The sequence below is a fragment of the Corvus brachyrhynchos genome, unplaced genomic scaffold, assembly GCF_000691975.1.
Source record: "Corvus brachyrhynchos isolate BGI_N302 unplaced genomic scaffold, ASM69197v1 scaffold21, whole genome shotgun sequence".
Lineage (NCBI taxonomy): Eukaryota > Metazoa > Chordata > Aves > Passeriformes > Corvidae > Corvus > Corvus brachyrhynchos.
The window spans coordinates 3,046,074-3,056,124 of record NW_008236924.1 but is presented as its reverse complement, the minus strand read 5'-3'; the positions used below and the strand labels follow the sequence as shown (position 1 = coordinate 3,056,124).

At 46.8% G+C, this 10,051-nt stretch overlaps 1 protein-coding gene across 1 annotated transcript in view; it reads left to right on the top strand.

The window, feature by feature from the left end:
- ADAM19 (ADAM metallopeptidase domain 19) overlaps positions 1-10,051 on the top strand; it is a 34,177-nt gene that overhangs the window by 20,693 nt on the left and 3,433 nt on the right. Inside the window, exons 10-22 of the mRNA XM_017728042.1 lie at positions 112-251; positions 1,375-1,552; positions 2,386-2,475; positions 3,667-3,862; positions 4,128-4,236; positions 4,775-4,967; positions 5,541-5,621; positions 6,364-6,475; positions 6,575-6,710; positions 6,938-7,004; positions 7,555-7,770; positions 9,130-9,276; positions 10,022-10,048. Of these exons, the coding sequence (XP_017583531.1) occupies positions 112-251; positions 1,375-1,552; positions 2,386-2,475; positions 3,667-3,862; positions 4,128-4,236; positions 4,775-4,967; positions 5,541-5,621; positions 6,364-6,475; positions 6,575-6,710; positions 6,938-7,004; positions 7,555-7,770; positions 9,130-9,276; positions 10,022-10,048 (1,692 nt within the window). The remainder of the gene's footprint in view (positions 1-111; positions 252-1,374; positions 1,553-2,385; positions 2,476-3,666; positions 3,863-4,127; positions 4,237-4,774; positions 4,968-5,540; positions 5,622-6,363; positions 6,476-6,574; positions 6,711-6,937; positions 7,005-7,554; positions 7,771-9,129; positions 9,277-10,021; positions 10,049-10,051) is intronic.

The window sequence follows — 10,051 nt, the reverse complement described above, 5'->3', positions numbered from 1 at the left end:
AGGAATGCCTTCATAGATGTTTTCTACATGTACTAATGAGAAATGCCACTCACCCCATTGACCCAGAGGCGCACAGGTAAAATGCTGACGTGCCTCTTTGACCTTGCACAGGATCACTCTGATAATGCCATTGGTGTTGCTGCTACCATTGCTCACGAGCTGGGACACAACTTTGGCATGAATCACGATTCTGCTGGCTGCTGTACCACCCCTGCAGCAGATGGGGGCTGCATCATGGCTTCTGCAACTGGGTGAGTTCCTCTTGCATGGGCTCAGGGAGGAATGCGAAGAGCTTTGTTACAAGAGCCTTGGTGGAGTAAGAACCAGAAATGTAGAGTGAAAGTGGGTTCGTTGCTGCCTGCTGGAGTCAGTGTTTATAGAGAAAATATTGCTGGACAAACCCTGGGGCATGGAGCAGTAGCAATTTCCTAATTCCCAAGGAACTGATTCTTGCCTGAGACTGGCTCTAGGTAATTTAGAAGTGGAGCTCTGAACTATCTGGCAAGAGGAAAATTCTCCTGTTCCCTTTTCTAAAAAATACTGCTTGGTTTCTGAGAGCCTGTGTTTAACAGGAAAGAAGTCTTTGAGAGAAAGGGGAAGCAAGAGTGGCTCTAGAAGCCCATAGGAATTAAAAATCTCATTTTGGATGAGGAAACATAACAATTTCTACAATTCAGTCACGAAATATGCCAGATGAATGCCTTCACTTAAAGCCACATTCACCATTTTCTCCAGCCTTCCTCTGTTTGAACAGATTTTTTTCTTTCATAGACATCTTCTTTTATATGCATCATTTCCTCCAAGGAAAACCATTTGGGTGAGAAATGAAAGCATAGTGGCATGCAAGTAGAGCACACAACATCCACACACATGCACAGCCACACATGGAGTGCACAGGCATTGTAGCAACAGAAATTAATAATTAATGTCACAAAAAATATTCACATTCTTCAAAATGAGGTGGTAGATAGGAAAAATTAAACATTATTTTTAGCAGGTAGGCTCACAGGCTGAGTGCTGGACTCTTAGGCTTGTTTAAGTAGTTAGGAATAAGCCACAGCTCCAGTATTGAGGAGGTAAGGACAGCCATGCTTGTCAGCAACCACAGTCAAATGTAACTCAACATATTTTAGTTCTATAAAGTTTATTTTGTAAGGCAATTATATTACTAAACAACCTTGCAGTGCAGTCTCACCTTGTCTTCAAGGGTAATGCAGGCACAGGAAATCACAATCTGGTTTAGCACATCTCCAGGGATTTCAGGGAGAGACCTGTGTCCTTTGGCACTTGTCAGGATTTGCATGTGCTCCTTTTTGTTTCTCTAAACCACTGCCCAGATCTGTATTCCTGTTTTTCTACCCTGTCTATATGCAGGCACCCATTCCCCAAGGTGTTCAACCAGTGCAACAGACAAGAGCTGGAGAAGTATCTGCAGTCTGGTGGAGGGATGTGTCTCTCCAATATGCCAGATACCAAAAGAATGTATGGTGGAGGGAAATGTGGAAATGGCTACTTGGAAGAGGGGGAGGAGTGTGACTGTGGAGAGGTGGAGGTAACAATTGTTCAGGTCCAACTATTTGGGGTGTAGTGGGACACAGTGTTTTTATTATGTGTTTTGCAAATACAGTTATGTGATCTGTAATCAGCTTTTCATTGTGCTTTTCATCTTCCCTGTATGTAAATGTAAATCAAGGTTCTAAAATATTACATGTGACTTCACAGCGTGTAGCACAATCCATCCCAGAACTCAGGGATGGTGTGGTCCAGGGCTGAACAGAGGTGATTTAAACTTCCTTTAAGAAGGAGATGAAAAAGTGATTTTAGGTCACAGAATCACAGATCCATTTAGGTTGGAAAAGACCTCCAAGAGTGAGTCCAACCTGTGTCCCATCACCAGCTTGCCAACCAGCCCAGAGCACTCAGTGCCATGTCCAGCTGTTTCTTGACCACCTCCAGAGATGGGGACTCCACCACCTCCTGGGCAGCCTATCCCATGCTTAACAACCCTTCAGTGAAGAAATTCTTCCTGATAGCCAGGAAGAATTTTTCCAAATGTTGCAGTTTCATATAAAAGTTCACTTTACAAGGATGGGGCTTCTCTTAGCGCTGCATCTCACTTCTCCATATCCATCCTTTGACTCATTAAAAAAATGGAGCTGGGACCAGCAGCCCAGACTCTCTGGATGTGATGAGCACAACCAGTTGTATCCCATCAGCCCATCAGAGGCTGGATGTGCAGTGCTGGAATTCAGCTCGTGCTGGGTACCATGAGCATAACGTGGAAGGGAGGGTGTTACTTTGTGTGTGATCCATCGTGTGTGGGAACACATCAGGGCCAGCCTCAGATCTGCCCTCTGAGCTCTGCTGCATCCCTCTGTCTTCCAGGAGTGCAGGAACCCCTGCTGTGACCCCAGGACCTGCTCCCTGAAACCTGGTGCTGAATGTGCCCATGGCAGCTGCTGCCATCAGTGCAAGGTGGGACCTCCGGGTTTTCCTAAGAGGAGAGGGAATAACTGGGGTGGAAGTGTGAGGATAAAACTGGTGGGGGAAGGGGAGAAAACACAGCCAAATGTTTAACTCCTCACCTGGCTTGATTTTTTTAGGTGCAACAGCTATGAGTGTAATCAAACTAGTGGGGTCCTTTCTTCTGGCTGATTAATTTAATTGACTCCTGTGATAGCTTAAAATGAGCTGTGAATGTTGCTGGAATGAAGTGACGCTGCCTCTCTTAAACACTGAGGGATGGGAAGAATCAGAGCTGATATTTCTCTCCATTGGCTCCACAAGAAATCCAGACAGAGCTCTTGGAGCAAACACTTCCTCCAGGGACTAGGCTGGATGCTGTGTTTGCTCTGAACCCTCTTTTCTGTGGTGCAGCTGAATTCCTTTAGCTCAGGTGTTTGCTGAAGAACTGCTGGCAAAGAGTATGATTTTGAATCTCAGCTTTCCTTATAGCAACTGGTTAATATGTGTTTCTGATTTTGGAGCCAATGATCTCAAATTTGCCAACAAATTAACTCAAAAACGAACATAGGCAAACGTTTCTCTTAAGCTCATCTTTATGTTTGCACATTGACTGTGTGCTCTTACTGACCTATCCTGAGCACGTGGAAAACAATTTCCAGAAACCCACCTGGACTCATTTGGAACAACCTCCCAGATGTAACTGTGAATGCCCTTTGTTCTCCATCTGTTTGGTGGACAGGAGAAGAACGAACTGAGTAAACTCATAAGCAAGGGAGACATAAGTTATGCATTAGGAAAATGTCTCCAGCAGAAATGACAGGGAAACACAGAAACAAACTTCCCAACCAGGGAGGGGTTTGAGAACAGATTACACAAACATCTGTCAGAAATGGTTCAGGTAAATTGGATCCTACCCTAGGGTAGAGTGAGATGGATCAGTGACCCCATGAGGTCTGGCAACCTTACATTCTGTGCATGATCTCATTGCTACCTGGGGAAGGGATCCAGCTGTTAATTTTATTCTACACAGTTCACCCTGTTAATGAAGTCCCAGAGGCACTTCAGACCTCAAAAAACCTTAGACAAGGGGGATGAAGTGGCAGACGCAAGATTCTGTCTTATCTACAGACAGACGTGCAGACATGAAACCACAGAGGAGCCAAGCAGTAATTCTGGGGCTTTCCCACTGTCTCTTTTTAGCTGATGTCTCCAGGAACTCTCTGCAGGGAGAGGTCAGGGCTCTGTGACCTCCCAGAACATTGCACTGGCGAGTCCCCGTTCTGCCCCCTCAACTCTTACCAGATCGATGGGGCTCCCTGCGACGGAGGAAGGGCCTATTGCTACAGTGGCATGTGCCTCACCTACAGGGACCAGTGTGTGCAGCTGTGGGGGCCTGGTAAGGACTCTGCCTGCAGCAAAAAAATGCTGTCCTTTGAACCAGCCAATGTGATGTGGCACCCTGCTGTTCCTCACCCTGTGCAAGGCTGGAGTACCTTCCACACCTGCTATCAGTAGCAGAGTCTGAGGACCCTCTTCTCCTGCCTTACTCACTTGGAGGAGGCAGCAAAAAATTTCTCATGCTCCAACCATTCCAGGAAAAGGACAAATGAGTGGTGGGCATGGGGTGAGGTGAAGCAGCCACATGAGTCTCTCCCACACAGGAGCACAGCCAGCACCAGACGCCTGCTTTGAGAAGGTCAATGCTGCCGGAGACATCTACGGGAACTGCGGGAAGGACATCTACGGGAATTACAGGAAGTGCGAGACGAGGTACAAAGCAGAGTGGCAGCCCAGAGTTGCTCCTTGGAGAAGATGTTTTTATATATTACAAAATTATGGGCCAGGAGATAAAACTGATCCGTGCATTGGTTCACGCCCTCCCTCTGCCTCCTGGGAAACCAGCTGCATCCTTGTAGGACCTAGAGCCCTTACAGCTGAAGCTTCCAGCTCACCATTTCCCTGCCTTTTGCATTTCCAAACATCTGGTTGATATTCTTCCAAAGCAACAGAAGGGGGGATTTTTTTAATCTCTGAGTTAAATGTAGCTTTCTAACTGAGACAAAAATTTCTTGGTCTTACCTCTGACTTCGTTGAGGTTGGCCATCCATGGGGACATCCCCCATCCCTGGGGACTGTGAGATGGTACCATCAGTATCCATCAGACACTGTTGCTTGGGATAGTTCTTAGGAGGTGCCTGCTCATTTAACAATGACTCAACACTGCTGCTTTAATTCACATTTAGAGCTCATGTCTGCAAAACATCCAGCAAACCAGGAATAATCACTTTAGCCTTTCCTTTGAAATCAGAGATGCTAAATGTGGGAAGATCCAGTGCCAGAGCTCTGCTTTCAAACCCCTGCAGCCCAATGCAGTGCCCATAGACACCACTGTGAACATGCAGCGCTGCCGGGGAACCCACGTGTACAGATCCGACAGTGAGGAGAAGGAGATGCTGGATCCTGGCTTGGTGTTGACAGGAACAAAGTGTGGGAGCCATCATGTAGGTACAGTTCTGCCTGGAGTGGCTTGGGGGAGGTTCAGGGTATTTCTTTTCCACCCAGAATGTGCTTTGTGGTTATCAAGCCATTAATTTTTTATGTCTAATGCCTTTCTAGGAGATTTTTGTATTTGTTAGAAAAACAATCTCTTAGAGGCTTCAGAGAAGCAATGAAGGACACACACCAAAGGCTTTATGTCTTTGCCAGATGAAGTTCAGGGCCAGTGCTAAATCTGGGATTTGCTAGTTGGTTGAAGCTGTCTTGCTTAAAGGTGAGACACAATTGGAAATCAAGACATGTGAGAGCTCCTTCAAGGGCTTGCCACGTGGGCATGGCCAAGCTATTGCCAGCTGAGCTCTCACTCCTCTCTGATTCACGTTGACTGGGGTTTAGGGTGGTGATTAACTGTTTGCTTGGGAACCAGGTTAACTTAATTTCCTGTAATTCTGCCCAGGTAATTAATTAGTTGTGTTTCCAAGGTGTCTGGGACCTGCAAGTCACAAAATACCACAAGGCAGTGACATGGTACATAACTCAGAGAGCTAACACTGAGTTTTTGGATCCTTTCTGTGCAGGTTTGCTTTGAGGGGCGCTGCCAGAACGTGTCCATCATCTTTGATGCTGAAAGCTGTAGCAAGAAGTGCCATGGGCATGGAGTAAGTGTCTTCTTTTCCATCTCCACTCCAGGCTGAAGCAGGATGGGCTTCCATTCTTCTGTGGCTGCTTGTTCAGCTCAGTTCTGATACCTTGCTTAGGTTTGTTCTGGACTTTGGCTTCTCGGTTATTAATTTGCACATTTCTTTCCTATTTGATGCATTTTCTGGTCCATGAGTGTCCCTTTGACACAGGATTTAAGGAGGTCCGCTGGAGGGATGTGAATTGCAATAAATGAAAAACAAGGAGTAATCTTGAAGAAAAACCTTCTGGGCCCAGTTTAGATTGAATAAAAAGTATCAGACTTACTAAAGAAAAAAGAGTGAAAAGTAACATTTAGAGCAGTTTATCCCAAATTGCTCTCCAGTGCCCCCAGGGGATGGAAAGAAAAGATAAACACCAATTGGCCAAGCTCTTTAGCCTAAGCAATAAGAAATCTTCACTCGATGAAAGGGAAAACTCATGTCCTTCAGTTTAGAGATAAGAGAAAGGCATATTTAAATGCTGCTTTTCTGCTGAATTCAGGTTATTGGCACTTCAGCTGAAGAACCCTTGTCTTTTGGAGAAAGGGAGAATTTCTGAGAAAATAAAGGGCACTTTCACTCCCCGAAGAAAAGAATTTCCAGGCACTCAGCTCCCAGTAGAGTCTGTTCTGTAGCATTTAATTCAGCAAGGGCTTCATTTGTTTTCACCTGCAGGTTTCTTAGTAGCTGCGACTTAAATCTCTGAATCTTCCCACTCCAGGTGTGCAACAACAACAAGAACTGCCACTGCAACCACGGGTGGGCCCCCCCATTCTGCAACAAGGAGGGGACGGGAGGAAGCTTGGACAGTGGTCCCCCTCTGCCTGAAGGTGGTGAGTGGGACCAGCTCTGCTACAGTGCCACTTCAGAAGGACTTGAGTTAGTTGGGAGCAGAGTTTTCCATTGAATAAAGTCTATTTTCTCACCCTCAGGTTCCTCAGCGGTCGTGATAACTCTGGCAATCCTGGCTCCCATTCTTGTTCTCAAAGGAATCATGTTTTTATTCTATTATCTGAAATGCTGGAATAAATTTGCCATCTGTTCTCTAAAGAAGACACCTCAGTTCAGGTAAGTTGTCAGTGCTGTGCCTTGTCTGCTTGTCCCCCGTCCTGCCTTTAGTGCCAGGACAGAAGAGACATTGCTGTGAGGAATGTCACTAAATTGTAGGGTTTGTTGGTATAGTCACTATTGGCTTCTCATTTTTTCACTCCAGTGAAGATAAAATAGAAAATGCAGGAAAATAAAGGAGAAAACATATCAAAACATTAACGCTCTTTTCTTTCTCTCCTTGTCAGTGACACTGCTGGAACTGGGCACGCAAACCCTGCCTTCAAGCTGAGAACCCCCCAGCAGCAGAGGAAGGTAGGGGCAGGGTCACCCTCCACCTGCAGGGCAGAGATGCAGCTGCCCCAAGCTGTGGGATGTGGTTCCCCCTCACAGTGCAGTTAGGGAGTGGTTTTATCAAAGGATGGGATAAATAGACAGGCACCACCCATGGCTGAAAGTCAGTGGTAGAGGAGCGTAGCACCTATTTCTAGTGAGTTCCTTAAAGGAAGGAGCTGGGATTTGACCAGGCCTGTGTGGCTGCTTGTCTCTCCTGGTAGATCCTCTGCTGTCACATCCCCCATCTCAAAACTGGAGAAATGGCAAACCCATTGGGTTTATTTGCAAGTGTCACATTGATGCCTGGATTACTCTGTTCTCTTGATTTCCATTTCTGCCTCATGATCCCAAGTTGTCCCAGTCCATCTTATCAACACCTACCAGACATACACAACACATACTGGCGTTGCAGGCAATATTTCCTACTCTGTGGGCCATAGATCTCACGTAGATCCCCAGAAGTGTCGCAGCGAATGTAAGGGGTGGTTTGAAGTAGAAATACCTGAGAATTTGTGGCTCTTCTGCACAGGTGATTGGCTTCCCTGAAATCCCACCGAAACCTCCTTCTCAGCAAGCTCCAGGGCTCCAGATAAACAGGCAGCAGCCACCCATCTGCTCTGGCAGCCACAGCTGCAGCGTGGGGCAGCCCATGGGACCAGCCCAGCCAGCACTTCCAAAGGACATTCCCCGCAGGACACCCCCGAGCAGGCCAGCACCTCCTGCTCCCAAACCTCCAACTTCTCAGGTATGGAGTCGTGCTGCTGTCCTGTGGATGCTGTTTGGTGGGAGGTTTGTTCTGGTGAAGCCTCTTGCCCTGGGAGAACTGTTAGGCTTGACCCAAACTGACCCCATCTTATGTGAGCGTCCTATCCATGAGGTTATTTTGAGGCTTGGAAGGAAACAGTGTTGATTTATTTCTTTTGCTGGCAGCTTTGTTCAAAACTTACTACAGACCCCACATTCTTACTGAAAGGATGGTAAATCACTCAGACTAGTATTTTGCCCATTTTGCAAAAAAATATTTTTAGTTTGGGGCCCTCAAAGAAGCAAAGGGCTTGGTTCCAGTTGGTAGCAGGAGGCTGGCTCCCAGTCAGTCTCTCTCTGAAGGACACAGAGGAAAACAAACCCTATGGAAGCAAATCTTAGCGAATCAGGTTTGTTTCTGGCTCCATTGTTCCTGTGAACAGCTGGCGCAGGAAAGAAAACTAAAACAAAAGCAGGAAGCTGAGTGTTGTCAATAAGGAATAGGTATCTTTCCCAGCTGCTTGTTGACAAGTTCCCCACAACCTCCTTTGTGTTCCCTCCCCAGTACATCCAGTCTCTTTATCTCAGTCAGCCCTACTAGATGGAACACTTTTCATAGGATTTCCACAATAAACCTTGCTGTTTCTGGGTTAGTGGAGAGCCATGGGCTGGAGAAGACACAGTGGAAATAATTCATGTCCCTTTTTGCTGGTGCCAGTGTCCTTCCTAGATGTCTGCAGCATCTGCCAGATTTGCTCTCTTGCTATTCCTATAGGAGCTCTTCAGACCTGGCAGTCAGTGGAATTTAGTCTGCCTTGTCCTTCCTGGAGTCACAGGGCAAGATCCCTGGAGAGGAATAGATCTCCAAGCCATCCAGCATTGCATTTATGCATAGTCTGAGGAGACTGCAGGGGTTTTGGGTGCCCTCCAAGTCATGAGTGCAGCTGTGTTTGTTAAATCAACACCTGTAAGGCAGCAGCTTAGCACAGAGCCTGAGCAACAATAGGCAGTTGGCTCTTGTGGGGGTAACTTCTCCCCCCGGGAGATGCTTTCCACTGAAATTCATTAGATGAATGGAAAATATAATGCTCTGAGCATCCTATTAGGGACAGCTGTGTGCACAAACAAATAATAACTGCTTGTGGGTCTGTGTGTGTTTGTATGGGCACAAGAACACGCACATATATATATTGTTTATGGGTATTGTATAGGCAAACAAACAGTGAGTGTGTGTGTGTGAAACTTGCTTCCAAGCCATGAAGTGCATTAGTTAATGTGGCTAATTAAAAAGGCTCTGGAACTCAGGTTACCTATTACTTGCAAAATTTAAGGCTTAAATTCAAAGCTATTTCTCTTGTAGGATATTTCAAGGCCCCAGCCACCCCAGAGAGCTCTGCCAGCGAATCCCATCCCATCCAGATCCAGAGGCTGGCAGGGGAACAGCTCTGCTGTCCCACTGCCTCCTGGGCACACCAGAGCCCCAGGACGCCTCCAGCCTGTGACAGAGGTAGGCACTGAGAGGGCTGGTGGGAAGCACCACTCACCCCTGGGGAATAAAAACACTCAGAGGGAATATCAAGCTGCAAAACACCTTCATGTACAGCCCAGGTGGGTGGAGACAGAGAGGGTGTGGGTTGGTCACCTTTGTTGCAGAGGTCTCCATTTTCACCTGTTTCATATTAAGAATTTATTGAGTTGAGCAAAACACAGGTGAATTCAGTTCTCCACATCCCTGAACACTTCCTCAGGCAAGGCATTTGTGTGAGTGGGGCAGAGCAATGGGCTCAAGGGGTGTGTGACCCAGAACAGTTAGTGAAGAGTGGAAAAAGGTGAACATTCACACAAGGCTTGAAGATCCCAGTAAAGAACAAAAATTCTTTCCAGCCTCTCTAGCCATGGATAAGGAATTGCTTTCTCTGCAGAGAGTGTTTCCCAAAAAAATCGTCCTGGATACAGGCAGTTAATAAGGGACTCTCAGGCACTGAGTTCAGTGCCCTGCAAACACAACACAGCGCAGTTATGTTGTCTCCAGCCTGCAATACCCAGGAGGCCAGCTGTGACAAATGGAGAAAACTGCAGGAACTTCCTTGTGCTCTTCGTGGGAGAGTTCCTATGTGAAGCATCGGGGTGTGAATGCAGGCAGGCTTCCCCTGGCTGGCAGTACCATCAGCACCAGGAGAGGGCGAGGACAGCGCTTGCTCTTCCATCAGTGCTCACTCTTCCTCTTTTCCCCTTTTTTCCATCTCACCCAGAGCACTGGTGTCTGGACAGCTGGAGCAGTG